We start from the raw sequence: 27,795 nt of genomic DNA on the forward strand, positions 1-27,795 counted from the left end.
AGAGGGCTTAGCAGGAGACAAAGTGGGTTGATATTCTGTCATGGAAGGCTCTGAATATACTTCCTGCAAGGGAGTTTGGGAAATTTTTTTGCTGGTAGTAAGTTTTTGAAGAGGTGAGTAATATGATCAGGTCTTTCTTTCACCATATGATAGGCAGTAAAATGGTAGCTGGATTTGTAGAAAACCATTGTTAGGGAACCTAATGTTAGAAGTAATTACAGCATGAACAGTCTAGATGAGATGTCAGAATCCTTTACCTGTATAGTAGCGCAGGGAATTGGAAAGAAGAGATTGAAGTTCAGACTGACAGTGGAATGGAATAGTATTCTTTTCAACATTTATTATGGTGCAAATACTGAAAACGGAGTCAAAAATTACTCTGAGCCACCTTTGTAAAAGAGAAGGCACTCTGGAAAAGTAAAGGGTTTGGGTAGGAATGCTAAGGAATTCTATTTTGTATTCTTTGTGAGACTCTCATGTGACATGGCAATGTGTATTTGAGACTTCTAAATTAAGCAGGACCTTTTAATGTATATTTGGAAACTGTCCAACATAGAGATGTTTAGAGAAAAAGACATATATTGCCCCCAGGGAAAGGGTGCAGATGGAGAAAAGGATTAAAGACAGAATGGTGGGAAAGAGGGCATGTCTGTGGATGAACCAGAGAATGGACCGGGAATGAAGAAAACTGGGAAAGTTCAGTATTATGAAAAACTGAGGGCGATGAGGGAGTTAGATAAGAGCTGATGGAAGGTATTTAAAATTTGCTCACAAACTGGGGCACCTGGGTGGTTCAGTTGGTCCGACTTCGGCTCGGGTCATGATCTCGCAGTTCCTGAGTTCGAGCCCCACGTGGGACTTTGTGCTGACAGCTCAAAGCAGCTGCTCCACCAACCTAGAGCCTGCTTCAGATTCTGTGTCTCCCTCTCTCTCTGGTCCTCCCTTACTCATGCTCCCTCTCTCTCTCTCTCTTTCAAAAATGACTAAATGTTAAAAATTTTTTTTTTAATTTGCTCACAAATTATGTAGATGATTGTATAATATACATCCTTGATAATTGAGTATTCATAAACGGAATGGATATGTGGAGCTCTTGTGTTGGTACAATTTTAAGAGCATTTTTAGGTTGACGCCAAAATTGAGAGGAAGGTACAGAGATTTCCCATATGCTCTCTGCCCCCACACATGCATAGCCTTCCTCATTATTCATATCCCCCACCAGACTGGTGCATTCACTATAATCAGTGAACCTACAGTAATGTGTCCTTATTACACAGAGTCCATAGTTTACATTAGGGTTCTCTTTTGTATTGTACATTCTGTGGATTTGGACTAATGTGTAATGGCATAACATCTACCATTATAGTATCATGCAGAGTATTTTTCACTCCCCTAAAGATCCTGTGTGGTCTGGTTTTCTCCCTACCCCCAATCCCTGGCCATAAAGTTGCATTAGGTAAAATAGATTACTTGGGCTTAGAACATAAGATTTTAATATTCTTATACCATTGGTAGATTTTTTTTTAACCCATGTATTTGCAGTTCCTAAATGAAAATATTATTAAGCAGCAGTGGTGTCTAATTTTTTTGTCTCTTTGTTTTTGCCACAGATAATTGGCCTTTTGAATGTTTTCACACCACAGAAATCCCTAGAAGAATTTCAAGATGTGTAAGTGTGATAATTAAAAGTTTACATTCATACATTATTCTTAGATTGTTGCTGTGCACTTTAGCTGTCATCTTTTCTCACCCATGAAGTTACATAGTCATGGAGCTCATGGATGCAAATCTTTGCCAAGTGATTCAGATGGAACTAGATCATGAAAGAATGTCCTACCTTCTCTATCAGATGCTGTGTGGAATCAAGCACCTTCACTCTGCTGGAATTATTCATCGGGTTAGTAGAAAAAATTATCATCATGTTCTTTTTTTAATTATTGAGGTGAAATTCATGTAGCATAAAATTAACCATCTTTTAAAGGGTTCAATTCATTGACATTTAGTACATTCACAACATTGTGCAACCACCACCAATGTAATATTTCAAAATATTTTCATTGCCCCAAAAGAAAACCTCATACCCGTAAAGCAGTCAGATCCTCTCTCCGTCTCTCCCTCCCACCCCTCAGCCTCTGGCCTCATACCAATCTGCTTTCTGTGGATTTATCTCTTCTGGGTATTTCATATTAAGTGGAATCATATAATATGTGACCTTTGTCTTCTTTAACTTAGTGTAATGTTGTCAATCTCGTTCGTGTTGTGGCATGTATCAATAGTTCATTCCTTTTTATTACTGAATAATATTGCAGTGTATGCATTTACTACATTTTATTTATCCATTCATCCATTAATAGACATTTGGGTTATTTTTACCTTTTGGCTTTTGTGGATAGTGCTGCTATGAACATTCATGTACAAGTATTTGAGTTCCTGTTTTCAATTATTTTGGGTATCTTCCTAGGATTGGATCATATGGTAATTGTTTTTTTAACTTTTAGAAGAACTGCCAAACTGTTTTCAATAGTGGCTATACCATTTTACATTCCTAGCAGCAACATTCCTAGTAGTGAATGTTCCTAGCAGTGAACATTCTGATTTGTCCAAATCTTTGCCAGTACTTAACTGACTTTTATTCCAACCATCCTAGTGAGTACAAAGTGATATCTCCATGTGATTTGCCTTTTCCTAATGACTAAAGATGTTGAATGTTTTCATAAGCTTGTTGGCCATTTGCATATCTTCATGGGAGAAATGTCTGTTCAAGTCCTTTGCCCATATTTTGATGGGGTTATCTTTTCATTGTTGAGTTACAGAAGTTCTTTATATATATTCTGGATCCTAGATACTAGACCCTTTTCATATATGTGATTTGTAAATATTTTCTCCCATTTTGTATATTTTCACTTTCTTGGTATCCTTTGATGTACACAAGTTCTTTAATTTTCATGAAATTCAAGTATCAGAATTATGTGGAACTGCTGTAAGGACAGAAACCTAGACCAATGGAATAGGACCAAGAGTCCAGAAATAAAATCACATATCTACTGCCAACTGATTTTCAACAAGGGTGCAAAAGGCCAGTTGGGAAACAATAAGTCTCTAATAAATGATGCTGGGACAACTGGATTTCCACAAGCAAAAGAATGACTTTGGACCTTTTCTCACATCATACACAAAAATTAACTCAAAATGGGTCAGTAACCTGAACATAAGAGCTAAAACTATAAAATTCTTAGAAGAAAATGCAAAAATAAAGGTAATTATTTGGCAATGAATTCTTATAGATGATACCAAAAGCACAATCAACCAAAGAAAAAACTAATTTTGTAGTAAGTTTTGAAATGGGGAAGTGTGAGTCTTTTTAAATATTGTTTTGACTCTTCAGGACCCCTTGTGATTCCATCTGAATTTGATTATCAGCTTTTCCATTTCTGCAGAAAAGTCATTGGAAGTTTATTTATTTATTTTTTTAGATTTATTTATTTTTGAGATGGGGGTGGGCAGAGAGAATCCCAGGCAGGCCTGGCACTGACAGCGCAGGGGCTTAAACTCATTAGCTAAAGTCAGATGCTTAACCAACTGAGCCACCCAGGCACCCCAAGCCATTGCAGTTTTAATAAAGATTTCATTCATTGGGGGTACCTGGGTGGCTCAGTTGGTGAAGCTCCCAACTCTTGATTTTGACTCAGCCCTTGATTCCAGGGTCATGGGATTGAGCCCCACATAGGGCTCTTTGTTGACAGCAGGGAGCCTCCTTGGAATTTTCTCCTTCCCTCTCTGTCTCTGCCCTCCCCTGCTTGCTCGTGTACATGCACACATTCTCTCTCTCTCTCTCAAAATAAATAAAAATAAACTTAAAAACAGAGATTTCATGGGGCGCCTGGGTGGCTCAGTTGGTTAAGCGGCCGACTTCAGCTCAGGTCATGATCTCGCGGTCCATGAGTTCAAGTCCCGCGTCAGGCTCTGTGCTGACAGCTCAGAGCCTGGAGCCCGTTTCAGATTCTGTGTCTCCCTCTCTCTGACCCTCCCCCATTCATGCTCTGTCTCTCTCTGTCTCAAAAATAAATAAACGTTAAAAAAATTTTTTTTTCAAAAAAAACCAAACATTTCATTCATTGAATCTGTAGATTGCTTTGGTAGTTTTGCCATCTTAGCTATATCTAGTATTTCAGTTCATGGACGCTGAATGTGTATCTTTCCATTTACTTAGGTTGTATTAGTCTGCTTGGGCTGCCATAAAAAAATACCACAGACTCAGCAGCTTAAACAGCAGCTATGAAATTGCCCTCTGAGCTCTGCTTTTTCTGTATTCCCTAAATTTTTATATGTTGTGTTTTCATTTTCATTCATCTCTAAGTATTTTCTAATTTCCCTTGTGAATTGTTCTTTGCCCCATTGGCTGTTTGAGAGTATGCTGTTTAATTTCCACAAATTTGTGAATTTTCCAGTTTTCCTTTTTCTTGATTTCTGGCTTCATTCCATGGTGGTCAGAGAAGATACACTGTATGATTTCAGTCTTTTAAAATTTATTGAGACTTGTTCTGTCACCTAACATGTAGTCTGTTCTGGAGACTGTTGCATGTGCAGTGTTTTTGGAGGGAGTATCCCATATATGTCTGTTACATCTAGTGGGTTTATAGTGTTGTTCACATTCTTTATTTCCTTATCTTCTGCATAGTTGTTTGTCCATTAATGAAAGTAGGTATAGATATCTTCAGCTGTTATTGTGTAACTATCTGTTTCTCCCTTCAGTCATGTCCATTTGTGCCTATATTTTGGAGCTTTGTTGTTTATAATTGCTGTCTCTTCTTGAGGGATTGATGTTTCTGTTAAAATTTATTGTCCTCCATTGCCCCTTGTAATAATTTTTGTTTTTAAGTTTTATTTTTATTTAAGTAATCTCTCCACCCAACGTGGGGCTTGAACTCACAACTCTGAGATCAGGAGTTGCATGCTTTTGCTACTGAGCCAGCCAGGCACCCCCCCCCCCCCCCCCCCGGGCCCCTTGTAACAGTTTTGACTAATAGTCTATTTTGTCTGATACTAGGTTAGCTATTCCACCTCTCTTTTGGTTTCTGTTGGCTTGAAATATCTTTTTCCGTTCTTCCACTTTGTGCCTTTGAATCTAAAGTGAGTCTCCTTTAGAGTCTCTTAATAGGATCAATTTTCTTGTATCCCTTCTGCTGTTCTCTGGTTTTTACTTGGAGAGTTTAATCTATCTACATGCAATGCAATTATTGATAAGGAAGAATTCACTTCTGCCACCATGCTGTTTTCTGTATTTCGTATCTCTTTGTTTCTCAGTCCTTCCATTGCTGCTTTTTTTGTGTTTAATTGCTTTTTTAGTAGTGTGCCATTTGATTCTTTACTCATTTCCTTTTCTGTGTCATCTTCAGTCATTTTCTTAAAGGTTACCATTGGGATTGCAAATTTAGTCTCTTCAATTTATAACAGAATCTGTTTTAGATTATTACCACCTTACCCTCAATAGCATACAATAGCATACAAAAACTCTACTCCTGTATACAGTCTGTTCTTCCCCCATTATGTTGTAGTTGTCACAAATTACATATTTATACACTGTGCCCAATAAGATAGATATGTTATTATTGTTCAGTGCATTTGCCTTTTAAATCATATGTGGGGTGGGGGTGAATAGGAGTTAGAAACCCAAAACACAGTAATACTGACCTTTGTTATTTACCTATGTAACGACTTTTACCGGTATTCTTTATTTCTTCTTACAGCTTCAGTTTACTATTTAGTGTCCTTTTATTTCTACCTGAAAGACTCCCTTTAGCATTTCTTATAGGGCAGGTGTAACTAACAACAAACTGCCATAGCTGTATCTCAGAGTGTCTTAAGTTTCTCCTTTACTTTTGAAGGATAGTTTTGCTAGATACAGAATTTTTGTTTGGATTTTTTTTTCTTTTAGCAGTTTAAATGTGTCTTTTCACTGCCTTTTGGCACCTGTGATTGCTTTTGAGAAATCAGTTGTTAATACCATTGAGGATCTCTTACAAGTGACAAGTTGCTTCCCTCTTGACTCATAAGGTTCTCATTTTGTCTTTGGCTTTCAACGGTTTGATTATAATATGTCTCAGTGACGATCTCTTTGCTTTTATCCTTGGAGTTTATTGAGCAGCTTGGATGTGCAGATTTATGACTTTCATTAAATTTGGATGTTTTCACTCATTTTTTTCAATTTTTTTTCTACCCCCTTTTCTTTTTCCTCTTATTTGAAACTTCTATTATGTGTATGTTGTATTCTTGAATATATGCCACATCTTGTTTTCTTCAACTTCAGTGTTTTGTCACAGGCAGAATAGCTTATTCACTTGTCTTACAGTGTTTTTGAGAAATGCCCCCTCTCTAGCCCAAGACAAGAGTCCCACACTGAGAATGCGGGCAGCCAGGAAGATGGGTAGGACAGGACTAGTAAAAACACCACACTCTTGCCTATTGTTTTTTAAGTTGCCTTTGTCTCAATTCTATGTTTACTTGGTTGTTGTGAACATTTGACTGTTTTCCAGATTTCTGAAAAAGTATTCTGATCCATTTTGCTCTGCTTTTTGGCGTTTCTGTGAAGCAGTCTACTCTTCCATTTTTGCTGACATCACTGTCTTTAATCATATTTTGGGGCGTTGTACTTCACGGGTTTATATGGAGTAGAATAAGCTTAGTTTCGCTTTGAAATGAGGCAGTATATAAATATCCTGCTATCATTACCAATGATATAAAACTGAGTATTCATCAGAGTTGTTTCTCAGATGTTCAGAAATATTTTATATTTTTGTAATCTGTTTTTAACTGATTTATTGACATGTAATTCCCATACCATACAATTTATAAAGTGTATAATAATTATTTACTATACTCAAAGGTTGCACACCTGTCACCACAATCTAATTTTGGAACATTTTCACCCCACTTAAAGAAATCCTGCACCTGTTAGCCTTCCATTTCTGTTATTCCCTGTTCCCTTTGCCCCCAGCCCCACACAACTACTAACCTACTTTCTGTTTCCATATATATGCCTGTTCTGAACATCTCTTACAAGTGGAATTGTATATAACATGATCTTCTGTGTCTGGCTTCTATTCCCTAGAGTAATGTTCTCAAGGTTCATCCCTCTATGTATTATGTATCAGTACTTATTCCTTTTATTGCCAAACAGTAGTTCACTTTATGGATATATACCACATTTTGTTTATCCATTCATCACTCGAGGGACATTTGGGTTGTTAGCCATTTTTTGGTTATCATGAGCAATGCTGACATGAACGTGTGGACGTGTGTTTTTTGTATTTTAGTTTTAATTCTAGCTTATTCTTGGAAAAGTATAGCATTTAATTTGAGAGAAATTTCTTGAAAAGTATTTAATTCATTGGAATTCTGTCTTTTCTCTGAGCTACCTTGTGTCAAATAATCTGACTCAAAATGAAAACAGATTTGTTCTCAGATTAACTATTTTCAGACCGTTATGTATGTGACATATTTTAGGCTTATCCTTAATTATCGTTCTGACTGAATTGCTTTGTATATTGCATATGCAACTGCTATAATATTATGTCTGATGCCATCTTTAAGCAACATAGGAGATACCTCTTTCAATGGGAAGGTGTTTTATCTTCCTCATCCCATATTCCTATTCTGTGACAGGCGAATGAGTTCAACTTCTGGGTTTTGTTTCTGCTTGTTTCTTTTGCCCTGTGGACTAGGATAGTAGTGTGCCACCATGGAAATGAATTTGATTTTAGTGAAGTAAAATCTCCCAAATAGAATATTTTCAGATTAATGGGGGTAACAGAAATCATAGACCACATGACAAAAGATAGGAAACAAAAGACATAGCAAGAAACATAAAAAGGGAACATTAAATTACGGAAGACCAATAGGTAACATAATGGATAAAGGGAATTAACCCCTTAATGAACAAAGTTCAGGTTTCGGCACACAAAACTACCAACAACAACTGTGTGTTTCTGTAATGCAAACAATTGTAACTAGCTTCCAAAGGCTAAAAGCAAAGGCATTGGCAAAGATGTACTGTGAAAATGAAACATGAAAACAAGGGTAATTCTATTTAGTCAGGTAAATTGAATATCATGGAGCCAGGGGGAAAGCATTTCTCAGTGACTTTGTAAGGATAAAGGGTGTAATTCACTTATTTAGTAACTGTCAAGAACTTTATACATGAAGTGGAGTTACAATACACAGAGTTTAAACTGTGGAAAATAGGAAATTATGCAGACACAACGGTATTGGGATACTTCTTAAAAAACTTTTGTTTAATGTTTATTTATTTTTGAGAGAAAGAATAAGAGAGTGAGAGTAGGGGAGGGGCAGAGAGAGAGGGACACACAGAATCTGAAGCAGGCTCCAGGCTCTGAGCTATCACAGACACAGACCCCGACCCCGACGCGGGGCTGGAACCCACAAACTACAAGATCATGACCCGAGCCAAAGTTGGACACTTCACCGAACTGAGCCACCCGAGCACCCCAGTATTGGGATATTTTAACATACTCCCTTAGTGTGGATAGATAAAGTGGTAAAAATAAGTACAACTGTAGAAAATTTACATAATAAGCTTGAGCTAATAAGAGACATACTGTGAAGAAGTCTGTGCTTTTATCTTAGGTCAGGCTATGTGGGAAACAAATCTCTAGGACAGATAACACATGTGAGAAGTTCGTTGGGGATTCCCCTAGGGATCAGCATCTTTGAGGGAGTAAAGGAAGTAGAACTGGACAGAGGGAGAAATTGAATTGGATGCAGTCACTCCAGAGGCCTCAGCTGTTGACTTAACTGGACTTTTGCTCTGGGGAGCAGCATGACATTGGAAAAGTTGCTCTCTGTGGCTGAAGGCAGTTCCTGGAGAGAGTTGCTGCAAACTCGGCACCCGACGCTGGCAGCAGCTAGAAGAATGAGTGCCTCAGTCCTGAATCAGGAATCAGAACAGGCACCACAGGACCCACTGTAGGACACCTCTGGTGCCTCTTGTTCCCATTTCCTTCATACAGTAGGTTCTGGAGACTCTTCCTCCAGGATTTTATTTGACGTCTGTTCCTTGAGGAAGTTATAAGAAGTTTCATGGGATAAACTACAGCACCCTCTCCTATAGCTGGTCTTGAGGCCACAACTGATGCTCATCTCTCTGCTCTGCTACTAATTTTAAATACCCTTCACCCTGGGGCGCCTGGGTAGCTCAGTCGGTTGAGTGTCTGACTTCAGCTCAGTTCATGATCTCAGAGTTCGTGGGTTTGAGCCTCGTGTCAGGCTCTGTGCTGACAGCTGGAGCGTGAAGGCTGTTTCAGATTCTGTATCTCCCTCTCTGTGTGCCCCTCCCCTGCTCACGCTCTGTCTCGCTCGCTCTCTTTTTCAAAAATAAATAGCCATTAAAAAATTTTTTAAATACCCTTCACCCCAACCTGATCTGAAATCGCTTACTTGGTAAAATAATCTGAATTTTCATCTCTTAGGGCTTCAGTACAAGGCAGGGGGAGGAATGGGGTTCCTTCCACATAGTCAAGAGACCCAAGCTTCACCATCTGCATAGTTGCCAGTCATTGTGTCCAGTGAAGAGAAAGCCAAGTGGTGTGTACTGGCTTTTCTAGCTTTGGCCTGGAAGTGACACACATCACCTCTGTTCTGAGCCCATTGGCAGAACTAGTCACGAGGACCTGCTTAACTATAAGGGACAGGGAAATGTGGAGAGGCAGAGCTCGAAATGGTGGTGAGCATTAGTTTCTGCAGTACACTACCCTTCAGGCTGTCGAACACTTCTTTGCCCCTTTATGCCACACACAGTACACTCACCCCTTGCTTAGGGGAGATAACCCAGAGCCCTAGTCTGTCAAGACATTTATTTCCCAAGTGATACATGGTAATTTCTACTTCGGATCAAGACATTGTTCCTTTTAGTCCAGAAGCTAAAATGATCAAATTATCTGACCACTCCTGTTTACTCCCCCTGCCCCCATCCCCTAGATATGATGGTCACACCAGGCCAGGGTAACCATAGTAAACAATCCCATTGGGAAAACTGAAAGACTCAGACACTGATTATTTGTAATTTGGAATGCTGTTGGGCAGGCATTGTGAATGTCACTTCCCTCGGGGATAAGGAATATCCCTTGGTTAGTTCTGCAAGGAACACTCTGTACACTGTTCTCTGAGGTACCTGGCTCTACTATGTGAAGAGTCTTTCTTTTCCACTATCCTTTTAAATATATCGGAAGTGTTTATTAGAAAATGTGTTCGGGAGGCACCGGGGTAGCTCTGTTGGTTGAGCGTCTGACTCTTGATTTCAGCTCAGGTCGTGATCCCACATTCATGGTTTCAAGCCCTACATTGGGCTCCTCACTAACAGCACAGAGCCTACTTGGGATTCTCTCCCTCCCCCTCACCCCTGCATGCTGTCTCTTTCTCTCTCTCAGAGTAAATAAATGAACTTTAAAAAAAAAAAAAACTGTTCTCCTTGGGGGCTGTTCAGCCTTCTCAGCTTACTCTCTGTAAAATGTTGGGGAGCCCAAGTGTCATTTTAAGGCAGCCCTTCTCAACCTGGACCTTGTTGATGTTTCGGATGAAGAATTCTTTCATTTGCGGAGCTGTCCTGCACCTCGTAGAATGTTTAGCAGCATTCCTGGCCTCTACCCACTAGATCCCACCAGTACTTCCCAGTTACGACAACCAAAACTGTCTCTAGACATGGCCAAATATCCCTTGAGGGCAAAATTGCCCTGAATTGAGAGCTACTGTTTTAAAGCCAGAAGAGTCACAGGCTAATGGAGGTGTTTTTGTTTTTGTTTTTAAGTTTATTTATTTATTTTTGAGAGAGAGAGAAGGACAGAGAGAGGGGAAGAGAAAATCCCACGTAACCTGTACACTGTCATTGTGGAGCCTGACATGGGGCTTGAACGCACGACATGTGAGACCATGACCTGAGACGAAATTGGGTGCTTAACTGACTGAACCACCCAGGCACCCCTGGGCTCTTTGACAATACAACTCTCTCAGAAACTTAGGAGGCTTCTTGTTTTTAATTACAGTTCTTTTCACGGCACAGTTGTTAGTCACTGGTTCTGCATTCTTGGATTTAATGTCTACCTTTAACTTTTCAGGCTTCTGTTGACAAGTTTGAGGCATTTTCATCAAGTTTTTGAAAGATCTTACTGGTCTTTTTCCCTCCAGGGTTTTCAGAATTATTACGTGGAAATGATGCATGAAAAACAAATCCAAGGTATTGGTAGCATAAGACAACGTTTATTGCTTGTTCAGGGGTCTGCAGGGTTGGCCGTGTGGCACTGCTTCAGATCCCAGGTTTGTTCCACCTTCACGTTTCAGCATCCAGGCTGAAAGGGTGCCTCCCTGGGGCACATCCCTTCCTCCTGGTGAAAGATGGAGGAGCAAGAGCCAAGCTAAATCAAGCATATTTAAAACTTCTTTTCGGGGAGCCTGGGTGGCTTAGTTGGTTAAGCGTCTGGCTGTTGATTTTGGCTCAGGTCATGATCTCACAGTTCATGAGTTCAAGCCTTGCGTCGGGCTCTGTGCTGGTAGTGTGGAGCCTGCTTGGGATTCTCTCTTTCTCCCTCCCTCTCTCTGACCCTCCCATGCTTGTGCGCTCTCTCTCTCTCTCTCTCTCTTAAAATAAATAAACTTTTTTTTTTTAAAAATTTTAAAAATATAGAGAACTTTTCAGATTTGGTGTACAACATATTCCCTCACATTCCATTGCCTCAAACAAGTCATCTGACTTTGGCTCATTAGTAAGGTGGAGGAGCACAGATGGTCCCTTCCTCATGGGGGCTCCACCTAATTTTTCCACTTTACTGTGGTGTGAAAAGTACGGTGTGAAACCGTGCTTTGAATTTGATCCTTTCCCAGGTTAGCGATAATGTGGTGCAGCACTCTGTCACAGTGCCGCGGCTCCTGCCGCCACGCAGTCACAGGGTGAACGGCTGCTGCACGTAGCAAGCTTTCCCTACGCATACAGCCATTCTGGTTTTCACTTTCAGGACACCACCAATAAATCACATGAGCTGTTCGACACTTGACTTGTAAAACAGGCTTTGCGTTAGGTAATTTGCCCAGCCGTAGGCTAATGTAAGCGTTCTGAGCATGTTTAAGGTAGGGTAGCCTTAAGCTCTGATGTTCAGTAGGTTAGATATATTAAATGCATTTTCATCTTACGATATTTTCAAGTTAGGAGGTTTTATTGGGACATAATACCACTGTGAAGTCAAGAAAAATGTATATATTGGGTTGGGAGGGGGAGAGAGTTACTGGACAATCTGCCATTTTTTAAGGGTTCAGTAGCATTTAGCTTTTCTAGAATGGCACGGTCCTGAAAATCTAGACTCCGGGTCCCTTTCATTTTTGCTTTTAAAGTGGCCAGTTCTTTCAAATGCGGCCCAATGGCCATCAACACACATTATGAAGGTTTTGCTTCCCAATCTCTTCTAGAGCAGGGGTCAGCAAACTTTTTCTGTAAAGACTTGAGAATCTTTTAGCCTTTGCAGATGATAGAGTCTCTCTCACAGCTATTTAGCTCTAACACAAAACAGCTAATAACACAAAAGCAGCTGTATATAGTAGGTAATTGAATGAAGAGAACTGTGTTCTAATAAAACTTTCTTCACAAAAATAGGCCTTAATTTGTTAACCCTTGTTCTAGAGCTTCAGGTTCAGTATACGAGTGCTGTGCCTTCCAAGTTACTGCAAGTGACAGGATCCTGAAATGTATTGCTATTATATAATCTGGATCACCTTTCCAACCTCTGATATTAATTTCGCTGCTGCCTGCTGCTCAATCTGCTAAGCCAAGATTCTGTGTCTATAATAGTAACACCCCACTTCTAGTACTAATTTCAGTGTTAAAATAGACTAGTGTAAAAGAAAAGCATTGTGTGTTTCCTTTGCTCTTACACTATTGCTGTACTACTTCTGACGCCAAATGTGTGGTAGTTTTTCCCACACCAAACACTTCTCAGATTTTCTGGACACCAGCTGGGTATCTGATAATTTAACTCAATCCTGATACTACCTACCTGGAGATAGCATCAGATCCAACAGGTTAAGGGATCTGGCCCAGAAGTACCCACTGTTCAGATGCCAGTCACAAACCCAGCTTGTTACCTGTGCTTGTGAACTGCTATAATTCAGAGGTTTATAAGACCCCTTCCTTGGGTTCAATTAATTTGCTAGAGCGGCTCACAGAACTCAGGGAACTCACCAGTTTATTACAAAGGACATAACTCAGAAACAGCCAGATAGAGAGATGTACTGAGCAAGATTTATTCTCCCAGCACCTCCACATGTTCACCAGCCTGCAAGTTCTCCTTACCAGTCCTTTTTTTTTTTTTTTTTTTTTAATGGAGGCTGCATTACATGTTATGATTGATTAAATCATTAGCCTTTGATGTTGAATTTGGTCTTTAGCCTTCTTCTCCCTGGTGATCTGAGTGGGAAATGCTGAGAGTTCTGACCCTCTAATCATTTTGTTGTTGCCCCTGGCAACCAGCCCCCCATCTTTGGAACTTAACAAAAGTCACCTCCTTAACATAAACTCTGGTTTGGTTGGATGGGACTTCTTAGGAATAACAAGAAGTAGTTCTTTCACTTTTAGTGCTCTTTTAGGTAATGCAAGGGTTTTAGGAGCTCTGTGCCAGTAATTGGGACAGAGACCAAATAGATATTCCTTATTTCAAATCGCAGTGGTACAACTAGGCTATGTCATGGTAACAAATAAACCCTGAATTCTCAGGAGCTTAACACAGCTAAGGTTTATGGCCCATACTACATATCCAGTGTAGGTCATGGTGGGGTAAGGACATAGGTGCTCAGCAAGCTCACTTGACAGAGGGTCCACTATCTGGAAGGTACTAATCACCAGAGCCGAGGAAGAGACAACAGGGTGTCGTGCACTGGCCCTTCTGTTCTTTATTTTTTCTTTTTTTTTTTTTTTTTTTTAACGTTTATTTATTTTTGAGACAGAGAGACAGAGCATGAACGGGGGAGGGTCAGAGAGAGGGAGACACAGAATCTGAAGCAGGCTCCAGGCTCTGAGCTGTCAGCACAGAGCCCGATGTGGGGCTTGAACTCACAGATCGCGAGATCATGACCTGAGCCGAAGTCGGCCGCTTAACCAACTGAGCCACCCAGGCGCCCCTGGCCCTTCTGCTCTTTGCTCCCACTCACAGCCCATTGACTAGAGCTAATCATGGTTAGGCCTTGTCTGTGAGGAGACTGAAAAATACTGTGGAGAAGCTGGGTTATTAGATTAATCCTACTTCCTCTGCCACAAATTTATGCAAATTTAGTTCTTCTCATGGATAGTTAGCAGTGTTACATCTGTGGAAAGCTGTAAGTTGATACAAGGATGAATTTCAGGTAATAGTCTTTGAAGCATTTTCTTGACTTTTTTCTTGACAAAACATATTTGTAAAAAAATTATATTTTGCTCTTAATCTTTCCAAAATAAAGTATTTAAGGTTGGCATCTTATTTCTAGGCTAGAGTGTAGTAGTGTAAAGAGCCATTAATCATTAGCCATCACAGTAGACACTGAAGTAGTTTCAGTTTTGCAATATGTAATTCTTGAGCAGGCTGTATTTGCTGAGATAATGTGTTTTGTAAATAGTACGACATTATATGTACAAAATAGCTGTAATGAAAACTTTCATTTTATATTTCATTAAGCCTGTTGATATCTATTTTCAATTTGAAAAAGCCCTTGGAGTACATATCTTCTAAACCCATTCATGATCGCCTATTAAAATATGCTAAAGACAACGTACATGATTTTCTGGATATAGGTGTTACAAAAGTGTAAACAATGTCTTACAGGCCAGCTTTTTTTCTTTTGTATCAATTGTTGATATTCAGCGTTACGTACTGCATGTCTGTACCCATAATGGAATGTGTTTGTGGGCAGATACATTGAGTTTGCTTTCTTTGGTTTCGTGGTTCATAATAAGATTCATCAGAGCTAACAGACAAAGTGTGTTGGACTTGAAAGTCATGAGTGTTTATGCTGCTGCTGCCTTCCTTTTAATGATCATAGCATAGAATTCCTTAAGGTTGGGCAGGTAGAAAATTCTTCACAAGGACCTTATTTAGTAGCATCAACTGCTAGTATTTTATGGATTAGTGGCACCAAGACAATGGTGTCCTACTTCTATGGGCAGACAACAATTTTATGAACACATTTGTGTGATTTAAAGTGGAAAGCCAGTGATGGAAAGACTGGTTATGATCATTTCAGTCCATGGGACGCCTGGGTGGCATAGTTGGTTGAGCGTCTGACTTCAGCTCGGATCACGATCTCTGGGTTCATGGGTTCAAGCCCTGCTTTGGGCTCTGTGTGAACAGCTCAGAGCCTGCAGCCTGCTTCGGATTCTGTGTCTCCCTCTTTCTCTGCCCCCTCCACCACTTGTTCTCTCTCTCTCTCTCTCTCTGTCTGTCAAAAACAAATTTAAAAAAACATTAAAAAAAAATTTTTTTAAGCTGAAAAAAACTGATAATTAATGACTTTAAAAAAAGATCATTTCAGTCCTTTACAAATGAAAGTCTGCCAGTTTGTGTTTTTTTTTTATTTTTTTTATTTTTTTTAAAGTTTATTTATTTATTTTGACAAAGAGAGCAAGTGGGGTAGGGGCAGAGAGGAAAGAGAGAGTCCCAAGCAGGGTCCGCACTATAGCCACAGAGCCCAGTGTGGGACTTGAACCCATGAATTGTGAGATCATGACCTGAGCCAAAACCAAGAGTCAGACACTTAACTGACTGAGCCACCAAAGCACCCTGAAAATCTGCCAATTTGAAAGGTCTTGGATTGTCAATAGAATGGCCTGTTGACTTATCTATATAAAGCTCATTGTGACTTTAAAATGAGATTTTTAAAAATCTGGTAATTTAGTATACAAATGAGTATAAATGCTTACTTTAACTATTCTCTTTATTTTACTGTAACAGTTCTTATGTGAGCTTTAAAATACCTTTCAAAATTGCTTTTATTGCACTTGATTGAAAATTTCTAGCTAATCATAATTTCCATTGCTAATTTCTGTAATAAGTATGTATTCATAAGTGAAAAATGCCATCAAGCTAATGTCTCACAATTACCTGTTACAAAGAATCTGAGCAGTGGTACGGATTGTAATGAGATAAATTATAACAATTACCATGAATTATTTTACAACTGATCTAACAATTTGTGAACTGTAAAATGTTTGTATATATCACAGCAGCCATTTTTTATTTTTGTATTTTGAAGGACTTAAAGCCCAGTAATATAGTGGTAAAATCAGACTGCACTTTGAAGATTCTTGACTTTGGACTGGCCAGGACTGCAGGAACTAGTTTTATGATGACGCCTTACGTAGTGACTCGCTACTACAGAGCACCTGAGGTCATCCTAGGGATGGGCTACAAAGAAAACGGTCAGCAAACACTATTTACTCAAAATACTGTTACTGGCTTTTGTTTATCAGATTTATTATGTAAATATTTAAGCTGGAAGTGCATAGAGTTAAATGTACCACTGAGGTGTTCATCAGGAGTTTGAAAGTAACTATAAATTTTGTCATAAATGTTTGGAAAAACTTGGGGCCCCTGTTTATTTAACTAGAAGTACATAACAGTCAACACTACAGTTGGATAAAGAGTTTGTTGCTATTGCCCCTGAAACAATATATGCCATTTGTTTGCCTGTAACTTGAAAATGAGCATTTCTTTTTTTAAATTTTTTTATGTTTATTCTTGAGAGAGAGAGACAGACAGAGCATAAACGAGGGAGGGGCAGAGAGAGAGGGAGACACAGAATCCGAAGCAGAGCTTCAAGCTGTCGGCACAGAGCCTGATGCGGGGCTTGAACTCACAAAATGTGAGATCATGACCTGAGCCGAAGTCGGACGCTTAAACCAAGTCACCCAGGTGCCCAGAAAATGAGCATTTCTAACAGGGACTTAGGAAGTATGTGGTAGATTGACAGTTTGTTTTTAGTAATAATCCTACTTTGCATTGGTGATATTTGAACATATTTCCAATCCCATGAAACTAAGGTTCTAGCACTTAGTGTAAACTGTAAGAGCTACATTGAGGCCATTCTGCAAAGCTGATGGATAATTAATTAAGGTGGTCTTTGGGGAAAAACAGTGTTTCATCAAAGCCTTGTATCCTGCCTTAAAGAAATAGCATTATTGTATATGGGTATATTCAATTATATATTTCAACAGTAGAATCAAGATTGAAAATTATCAGGCATGTAGTTCATGCATTTTTAGAAATTTTATACATATATGTACATATATAGAATTTAAGAAGTTTTGTTGGGGGCGCCTGGGTGGCTCACTCGGTTAAGCGTGCGACTTTGGCTCAGGTCATGATCTCACAGTTCATGGTTCGAGCCCCACTTCCGGCTCTGTGCTGACAGCTCAGAGCCTGGAACCTGCTTCAGATTCTGTGTCTCCCTCTCGCTCTCTCTGCACCTCATGTTCTGTCTCTCTGTCTCTCAAAAATGAATAAACGTTAAAAAAAATTAAAAAAAAAAAGTATTGTTGAATCTCACTCAGATATTTAGGAGATGAATAAATCTGCACAGGATTATTATTAACTTAAACTATAACTTTTAAAATGCAATTTCATCCAAAATACTCCCTAGAAAAGGACCTAGGTGTTTTTTCTATCAAGAAATCTAGAACAGCAAGCAGTTTACTTTGAATCAAGAAACTATATTAATCTTCAAATTTCTTTTTTATAAAAGACTATATTGAACGGAGGGTTTTAGCTTAATTTCCTTTGCTTTTCTGAATTAATTAAAAACAAACACTTTAAACACTTACTACAATTATTCTTTCCTAAGTAAGCATGCTGTTCTGTTTTCTTACTCTCTACCTAAAATTGTTGTATGCCTTAGAATTTGGTGAGTTGGATTTAATATTAGACTCTTCTTTTGAGAGTTGATACTTCAAGTGATCAGCATGAAGATTGCTTTTGCATTTGCTGTAAAACTATTGGTTGTCATGGATATTGTGTCACTCAGTGACCTGTAAATGTGATTTTGGGACATAGCTCCCTACCAAAAATTAACATCAAGAGAAACTATCCTATGAAGAATTGGCATGCTTTCCTGTCTTAGATAAGAATTGTGGAGATCACTTTATTGCCTTTTTTTGCCTCAGGAAATAGAGTTAAATGTAATGCTCACTCATGATAACATTAGCAGCAAAATTAAACATAAGAACTTCCTTCTTTTAGTGACACCCACCGCCATTTGTTTTAACAACTTTATTTGTCTTTTATTGCAAGCTACCATAAAGCTTTTTGGAAACTGTGATATAATGGAATATATTTAAACTGCCAAATAGACTAAGCAGTTTGACCCTTTAAAGCTAGTTTTTTGTTTGAATTAGGCTCACTATGTTCTGAGAGACTTCACTAACCCAGACAGTATCTTCCCACGCTTGCAGCTTTTGAAATTTGTTTAAAAATAACGTTTTTCTTAAGGTTATCTATATAAATTTTGTCCTGGATCTTTAACTAAAGTTTGCCATTCTCTAAAAATCTATAGGAAAAAGTTATTGTTGTAGATTTTTTCCATAAAATGAAAACCCTGGAAAAAAAATTGTTCTTTGAACTGATTTATGAGTATTACTTTTTCCTTTAAAATTCTGTTCTTGAAAGTTTTGAATCATAAGGATTCATATGTATTTATTTCTATTTCTGTTTCTATTTTTATTTTTGAGAGAGAGTGCGTGTGCCCATGTGCACAGGTGTGGGACAGAGAGAGAGGGAGAGTGTCAGCTTGGAGCCCAAGGCAGGGCTTAATCCCTTGATCCCAGGATCCCACGAACTGCAAGATCATGACCTGAGCCCAAATCAAGAGTCAGAGACGCTCAACTGACTGAGCCACCCAGGCACCCCAAAACTCATATGTATTTTAATATGAAATTTTATTTTTATTTTATTTCTTTATTTTTTTAATGTTTATTTAATTTTGAGAGAGAGACAGAGCATGACCAGGGGAGGGGCAGAGAGAGAGAGGGAGACACAGAATCTGAAGCAGGCTCCAGGCTCTGAGCTGTCAGCACAGAGCCTGACGCGGGGCTCGAACCCACGAACCACGAGATCATGACCTGAGCCAAAGTCGGACACTTAACCGACAGAGCCACCCAGGCGCCCCTTAATATAACATTTTAGAGAAACTTTAATTCTACAGGATTTCCAAAATTTATTACCAACTTTGTTCCTAAGATTCTGTAATGAGCTGGCAGTCTCTTTATTGAGTGTATTAGAAAGTACAGACTTCTAATTTCATAAGTCTACCAGCATGGGCGCCTCTCCCTAATACTTTTGCCCTTTTCTTCATGCTCTCAAAAAGGGCCTGGAAACTTCAAAAACAAATGCAAGTTTCTAAGGCTTTCTTTTTAAATTGCTCATTCTTCCCCTCTTCTATTAAGCTGCAGCCACCTATTCTCCTTTTTATTTTAACTGAAGTAGAGTTAACGTACAATATTATATTAATTTCAAGTGTACAACACAGTGATTCAGTGTTTATATACGTTATGAAGTGATTACCACAACAAATTTAGCCATGTACTCTCCTGTTTTTACCAAATTTTCAGACCAAAGATATAAAATGTCAGGGTGTATTAGTGAAACAGGTGGAGATTGCCCTTTCTGTGTCTAGCAGATTCTTTTCAGCATTGATTAGAGTGATAAGAGTCAGTGAGTCATTGAGGAGACTCTGTAGATAATAAATCTGTAGGAACTTTCATACTGTACCCAGCTAAAACTAACTTAAACCAAAGCAGTTTGGCTATATGGGTTTAAAAAACTTTAGGTGGAGAAAAAAGTTTAAGTTTTCTTAATTGATTATTTGCTCGTTCTCTAAGCACTTGTTCCTTTTGGGATAGTAGGGTAAATGTAACATGGCATTGCCAAGAAGACAAATTACTTCTGATTCAGAATAAACATAGGATTTCTTTAATGCATTTATCCAGTTTGAAATCCAGTTTGAAAATTTCTGAAGAGCTTTCGATTAACTTTTTAACTGTAATTGTTCATAGAAACATTCTTTCTGTGTAACTATTTTAGTATACTAGATTATTTCTGCTCATGCTTTTTTCTTTTATTTGACTTAAAGAGAGAGTATAATGCACAGTTGAGCCTCAAAATAGAATCAGAATTTTATTTAAATTTTGCTACCTCATGTTCATTTTCAGCCTTATTTGTAAAGTCTGTGTTTTGTTCTGCCTGTTTTATAAACAAATTTTTAGAGACAAAATGTATAGGTTTCTTAATTATGTGATTTCTGTGCATAGCTCTCACTTTAAAATTAGATGTGTAGTTAAAAGGCAATACTTCACGTTTGCTTTTGTGAATCAAAGCCTTTTGAAAAATATTTTGTGTTTTAAATTATTCCATTAGCTAAAATTAAAATCACTTTTTTCTTTTTGTGATGTTTTGCAGTTTTTATATAATGCAATCATATTATGCTTCTTTGATTTTAATGACCTTTTGCTTTGCTTTTCCTTCTTTTGTGCTGCAAACATATAGTGGATTTATGGTCTGTGGGGTGCATTATGGGAGAAATGGTTTGCCACAAAATCCTCTTTCCAGGAAGGGACTGTATCCTTGTGCTGCTGCAGCAGTTTAATTAGTTAGGTGATGAACTTCCTTGTGTTCTCTAATGAAAATAAACATGGTACATTCATATATATATACATATATATATGGGTTTCGTAAACAGATGTAAAGTTTGTGGCTGTTATAGTTCAAAAATTGTTGAGAAAAGAAGCTGAAATATTTGTAGGCTGCATCTGGCAGTAGGACATACAGTCTCTGCTGGTAGTTAGAGCACATTCACTGTCACTCATTTTTATTTTATACTGCTTTCTATAATTTTAAAGTATACATGGTGTATGTGATTTTTTTTAATGTTTAAATATTTTTTTTTTATTTTAACCAAAATCTTTATGTTAATGTCATTGCATTTTGTTTTCAGTTGACATTTGGTCAGTTGGGTGCATCATGGGAGAAATGATCAAAGGTGGTGTTTTGTTCCCAGGTACAGATCGTATCCTTACCTTTGGCCTAAAATGTAGTTTCTAAAGGTCAAAATGTATGATAGCACTTCAGCTTGGTCAGGTATAATGTATTTGTCTCTCCCTAATAATAAAGTATTGTTAAATTACTCTTTCAAAATACCACCTGCTATTTGACATAGACTTTCCTTTCCCTCATTTATTGTTTTGTATGTTAATTCTGACAACTGCTCAAGTTAATTATCCACAATTACTTGCTGGCTTTGAGTTGATTTATTTAACCTAAATCAAAAATCATGGCTTGCATTAAAATTTCTAATAATTGTACACTTGAGTAAGTCTTAGAAGTACCTTAGGACTTAATATGAATTTTAGAAATGTCTGTTGCTTCTGTTCATCCTTTGGTTTTTTACCCCCAACCACCTCCTCTTTTGTTAATGTTCTGTGTGTTTTGTGTTTTTTGGTTGCTGTCTCATTATTCAACATAACATACTGATATTTTCATCAGAGAATTTTAGCAGTAATAGTTTTATATGGTGATGAGTAGATTTGGGTTCATTCTTTTTGTTCATCTGACCACTTTTAGTATTCATATTAACAGTGATCTGTTACGTGTTTATCAGCTAGTGACACTTAGAGTTGTTGTAGGAGGCGGGGTGGAAAAAGCCATACTCACTGGGTTACAGTAAGAAAAGTTGAGTTAGTGTATAGAGAAGACTTGGAGTATAAAGACTAGGAGGAAAAAGACCAAGGAATCCTAACCTCACAACTTACCAAAACAGACTCATTTTCTTAAGTTTCAGAGCTTTAAAAACATTTTCATTAATGTAAGGTAAACAAAGAGTGGCAAAAGAAAATGCCACTTTTGTTAGACCCATCATTTTTATTGCTACAGGTTATTTTCTGTCAGTGTAGAAAACTAAAAAATGTAGGACAGATTATAAGAAATATTTCTTATCCTTCACATTTTCTGATCAGCTGCAAGAAAAGACAGATTTTGTATTCTAGAATTGTGCACAGTTTAAATTCAGATTCCCTGTGAGTAGTAATTGTCATTATTTCTTCAGTCACCTATCATCTGTATATAGAATTTGTAGGTTTAAGCTTCCATTGTTAGGGTAAAATCAGTATTAGACACACACACACACACACATACACACACACACACACACACACACACACACACACACACAGACAAAGTAAGGTTAACAAAGCTTGTTTATTGATCCTTTCTGTCTGTCTACAGTCATTGCCTTTTACAAACTGGCTATAAGACAGAAGATATATAACTGCCACATTCTTTCTTAGGGTTTTTTAAATGCCATTTTCTTGTCATTTTAATATAGATATGACTAATGTGTTGAACATTAGATACAGAGTATTTTTCTTAGCTACTTGATATTAGATATTGATCAGTGGAATAAAGTTATTGAACAGCTTGGAACACCATGCCCTGAATTCATGAAGAAACTACAACCAACAGTAAGGACTTACGTTGAAAACAGACCTAAATATGCTGGATATAGCTTTGAGAAACTCTTCCCCGATGTACTTTTCCCAGCTGACTCGGAACACAACAAACTTAAAGGTACTTTTTATAAATACATATATTTAATCCCATTTTGAGTGTGTGTGTGTGTGTGTGTGTGTGTGTGTGTGTGTGTGTGTGTGTTTGTGTGTTTATGTTCTTACGGGATATAACCCAGCGTCCTCTCTGGGTAATGGAACAAAGTGAAAGACTTTAGTTACTTTTTTTTGTAAATTTTTTTTTTTGACCGTATGTATGACCAGATTTTATAGTAAAATCTGTTCTTTTTAAAACATATACTTTTTGATAAATGATAATGTCAAGTTTCCGAAGTTTATGGTAATTTAAAAACTTTTATGAGCTACATGTACATTAACATCATTATTTTTACAGCCAGTCAGGCAAGGGACTTGTTATCCAAAATGCTGGTAATTGATGCATCTAAAAGGATCTCTGTAGATGAAGCCCTCCAGCATCCATATATCAATGTCTGGTATGATCCTTCTGAAGCAGAAGCTGTAAGTTCTTTTCTTAATGTTTGAAGAATATACTGAATTAGAGTTAGGTTTGGAGGAGACTTTTTAAATTTAAATAAAAGTATAGATAAATGATGATGGTATTTTTCTGTTTTTGCATGAATGGTATCTTAAATTAATGAGCATCTCCAAGCACCCCTGACACAAAATAAAGCTACATCTCACTGTTTCTTACCTTTTTGCCTTGCCTTTTACATAATGAGCTAGAATGTTGAACACTTTGGGAAAACGTTGTAACTAATTGCAAAACAAATTATTGTGTCCAAAGCATAGCACAATTCTGTAATATAAATAAAATGTGACAATTTCAAAAACTGGAGGAAGAGAAAAAGACAGTTCAACGTCTTTTTTTTTTTTTTTTTTTTGTCATTTTGTTGTCCAAAATTAGTTTCTCTACATAAGAAGGTTGGTCTGATGATGTATTTTTGAAAGCCTCTAATACTTCAAATAATTATAAAGAATTTATGTACTCCCAATAAAGCAACTCAATTATTACTGCCCTTGTGTTTTTCAGCCACCACCCAAGATACCTGACAAGCAATTAGATGAAAGGGAACATACAATAGAAGAGTGGAAAGGTAACATTCGCCAAGTTCTTAGAGATGAAGCTGAAGGAGCATCTGAATCTTTATGTTGATTTAATCATGTTAGGAAAACTAAAGATACTTGTTATTCATAACTGATATTTGGTAAGAGGATTATTAATGTTTTTACAGAGGTAGAAATTAAGTCTCCTCCATCCCTGACTTAATCTGAATCTCTCGTGTTTCCTACCCCAGAGAGACACATCAGTGCTTTCTGAAATTTGTATGTTCTTCCATAGCGTACAGATACACAGACTTGTGCTTGCCATCTCCCTCTCTTTCTCTCCCACCCTGTTTTAATCACAAATGGTCGTATACTGTTCACATTTGCTTTGTTGATATAATCATTTATCTTCAAGATTCTTCTGTCTCGTTCCACATATCTGGCTCATTTGGCTTAAAAGCTGTTAGCATTCTGCTGTATGACTGTGTCACAATTTCTGTATTTAACTCCCTCTTGAAGAGCTTTGTGTCCAGGCTGTTGTTGTTACAGACAGCTCTGCAGTGTTGTTGCGCACACGTGAGAACGGGCCTGTAAGAAAAATCCTATAAGGAGATTTGTCAGGCCAAAGGATATTCCCAAATTACTTTCCATAGAACTTACAGCAGTTTATACTTCCATCAGCATTGTGTAGAATGTCTGTTTTACCCCCACCCTCCCCAACCGAGTTAATTTTTAATCTTTGCAACTCTAATATGGTAGTTTTACTTTGTGTATGTGGGGAAACATTAATAATACATTGATTGTCACAGAAATGTTAAAGTGTTTCTTTCATTAAAAGATTCCCTGGAACACTGGAACCAGATAATTTTTAGATCCTGTTCACTTCCATTTGCATTGTTGTCATTTAGTAATTTGATGACTTTTATAGCCGCATGACTTTGGGCAGGTCACTTGGTCCCTTCTTTACCTTATCTTAAAATGGAGACAGAGGACATCTTATTAAGAGCTAAGTACCAAAATGGTTGCAGGGCTAAAGGTAGTGAGGAGATACAAACTTAAACAAGTGATCTGTCTATAAACCTGTTCGGGAAGAATGAATTTGATCCTTTCTTTTTAGGAATAACCAGAGATTAGTCTTCTCTGAGTTGACTTTAGGGAAACACACAGACCCTCTAGAGCCCACCAGAGTGATAGAATTGAGTAGAACCTAGTATATCTGTATATGTAATAAGTAATGTACAAGGATGTAATTGTGGATCAAAGTGTGTACTAAAATATCTTGCCTGATATTTTTATATACCATTACATTTAGAATAGGCATTTATGTATTTCTTATAACCTTAATAGGCCACCAGTTGTAAAACACACTGCTGTATACCACTAAGAAAACACTGCCAGGGGCACGGCACCATTGATTGTAAGATGCAGCCCCATTTCCAAGATAATAAACTGATAAAAGTGCATCTTAAAATCAGTGTAACACAGTATAGTTGACCCTTCCAGCAATGCAGGGGTTAGGGTGCTGACTCACGCACTTGAAAATTCACATAAAATTTTTGACTCCCCTAAAACAGCTGCTAATAACCTGCTGTTTTCTGGAAGCTTTACCAATAACATGGTTGGTTAGCACAGATTTTAATGTTATATGTATTATATACTGTATTCTTACAATAAAGTATGCTAGAGAAAAAAAAATTATTAAAATCATAAGAGAAAATTTAAAGTACTGTGCATATATATATTTGTTGAAAAAAGTCCACGTATAAGTGGACCCATGCATTTCAAACCCATGTTGTTCAAGAGTCAACTGTATTTTTGTTTGTGTGTAAAGATGTATCTGGAATTTATTCTGTATCTTTTTCTCCTAGTCTAAGTGTAGCTCAGTAATTAACCACAAAATGCCTTTTTTTCTTTTTTCTTTTTTCTTTTTTCTTTTTTTTAAAGAGGGTGAGTGTTTGGACAGGGGAGGGGCAGAGAAAGAGAGAGAGAGAGAGTCAGAGAGAATCCCAAGCAGGCTCCATGCCCAGTGCAGAGCCCAACATGGGTCCGATCTCCCAATTGGGAGATCCCGTCATCCCATACGAGATCATGACATGAACCAAAGCCAAGTTGAATGCTTAACCAACTGAGCCACCTGGGTGCCCTGCAAACTGCCTTTTTAAAGATCTGCTTAAGAGGTTTAGCATTACAACAGAAAGAAAAATCTGTTGGCAGAGCCATTAACTTAACATGTTGCGTTGCCTACTTAGTACTCCTAAGTAGCTTTGGTTCTTCTCCCCTTTTTTTCTTTAAAGAAAAGCATCTTTCATTCCTTCCTCTATCCTATTTTTCTCCTTCGAAGCCCAAAAAGATTAATATAGCAAGGAAAGTTAGGTGTCTCTAGCTCTTGTTCATTTCAACATATCCACTCAATTTACCTTATAATCAGAGATTCCTTATCAGTTGAAGGAAATTCAGACTCCTTGAAATTCTGGGCAACATTCTCTACTTGTACATTTTCCTCAGAAGAGGGTTTGTTGTGCTTATGCAGTTCTCAAAGGATTCCTGACTCAAATATGGTGATGCATAATGGTGATTGTAGCATTGACTAGAAGGCTCTTCTGAAGTAGATATTCTTACCCTTATGGTGCATCACACTTGACCTCAGGATCACTTAGAAGAATGCAGGGCAGGAGGCACATAGGACCTCAAGGCAGCATTTGGCATCTCTCTTCAGTTGGAACAGTGCTCACACAGTCCATCCACTGTCCAGAAGTCCAGTTAAAAAATGAGGTTCCCATGGGAAAATCTTGACTGTGATAGCATGTTATGCTTCAAATCATAAGGAGTTGAAGTGTAGCTACCTGCTTTTTTTTTTAACAGAAGTCCGTGGGGGAGGGGAAGAAAAAAAAAAAAAAGGTTAGAGAGGGAGAGAGCCAAAGCATCAGAGACTCTTAAAAACTGAGAACAAGGGGCGCCTGGGTGGCGCAGTCGGTTAAGCGTCCGACTTCAGCCAGGTCACGATCTCGCGGTCCGTGAGTTCGAGCCCCGCGTCAGGCTCTGGGCTGATGGCTCGGAGCCTGGAGCCTGTTTCCGATTCTGTGTCTCCCTCTCTCTCTGCCCCTCCCCCGTTCATGCTCTGTCTCTCTCTGTCCCAAAAATAAATAAAAAACGTTGGAAAAAAAAAATTAAAAAAAAAAAAAAACTGAGAACAAACTGAGGGTAGATGGGGGGTGGGAGGGAGGGGAGGGTGGGTGATGAGTATCGAGGAGGGCACCTTTTGGGATGAACACTGGGTGTTGTATGGAAACCAATTTGACAATTTCATATTAAAAAAATGTATATTCCATCCCAATTAAAGAGGCTTCCATGCACTTCTGTACTTAAGTCTTTTAACAGATATCTGGATAAGCACCTACAATGTACTAGGTTACTGTGCCACAACCAGGAAATAAGACATGAATGAAACAAATGTGATTTAAGCTCTCACTGAGACAGAACTGAGCATGTGTAGAATGATATGGTATAGTACAGAGTTCTGGTGGAGTAAAAAAGATAAGGCTTCTAACCCCAGCTCTATCCTTAATCCAACTTTAGGAACATTAGTTATACCAGAGATTTTGTTCTTTCAGTATAGTCCATTGTTCAGGATCAGGGTATTGTTACAAACACCTTTGAATCTTAGACTGACACTTAGGGACACTTTATCATTGAAAGGACACTATTAGAAGTCTTTAATATGTGTAAAAATGTTCAACTTAAAACAGATATCTGTGAGGTTGGCTCTCAGACTTTGAAAAGTTTGTTTTTGTTCCTCTTTTTCAGAGTTGATATACAAAGAAGTTATGGACTTGGAGGAGAGAACCAAGAATGGAGTTATACGGGGGCAGCCCTCTCCTTTAGGTTGGTTACTATATAAGCTTGGTTAAGGTTATAAGGTTAGGGTTACTTCTTGTGTTGTAATCTTCAGTTGCATGAATCACGTATTGTTTCCCATATTTATCACTGTTACTATTTTTTAAGTTTAAGTATAGGGAGTGTAGTTTGGGTGAAACCACTGGTAGGTACACTGTTGTCCCAATACATCATGCTAATATATCGGTAACTGACTCCATAAAATACACATCTTTTTCTATAATACTGACATTCTATTGAAAAACGGAAATTTAAAACCATTT

The 27,795-nt window shown here is 38.0% G+C and overlaps 1 protein-coding gene across 6 annotated transcripts in view; it reads left to right on the forward strand.

Moving 5' to 3' along the window:
- MAPK8 (mitogen-activated protein kinase 8) overlaps positions 1 to 27,795 on the forward strand; it is a 99,045-nt gene that overhangs the window by 66,658 nt on the left and 4,592 nt on the right. For 5 of the 6 annotated variants that reach the window (XM_058696978.1, XM_058696976.1, XM_058696981.1 and 2 more), the window contains 8 exons: positions 1,611 to 1,669; positions 1,759 to 1,897; positions 16,276 to 16,441; positions 21,007 to 21,078; positions 22,452 to 22,634; positions 22,968 to 23,092; positions 23,625 to 23,688; positions 27,443 to 27,520. In XM_058696978.1, coding sequence (XP_058552961.1) covers positions 1,611 to 1,669; positions 1,759 to 1,897; positions 16,276 to 16,441; positions 21,007 to 21,078; positions 22,452 to 22,634; positions 22,968 to 23,092; positions 23,625 to 23,688; positions 27,443 to 27,520 — 886 coding nt within the window. Of the gene's footprint in view, positions 1 to 1,610; positions 1,670 to 1,758; positions 1,898 to 16,275; positions 16,442 to 20,558; positions 20,631 to 21,006; positions 21,079 to 22,451; positions 22,635 to 22,967; positions 23,093 to 23,624; positions 23,689 to 27,442; positions 27,521 to 27,795 lie in introns of all 6 variants that reach the window. The other variant, XM_058696977.1, reaches the window with a different exon arrangement.

This window comes from Neofelis nebulosa, chromosome 13 (assembly GCF_028018385.1).
Source record: "Neofelis nebulosa isolate mNeoNeb1 chromosome 13, mNeoNeb1.pri, whole genome shotgun sequence".
In the NCBI taxonomy this organism is placed as follows: Eukaryota; Metazoa; Chordata; class Mammalia; order Carnivora; family Felidae; genus Neofelis; species Neofelis nebulosa.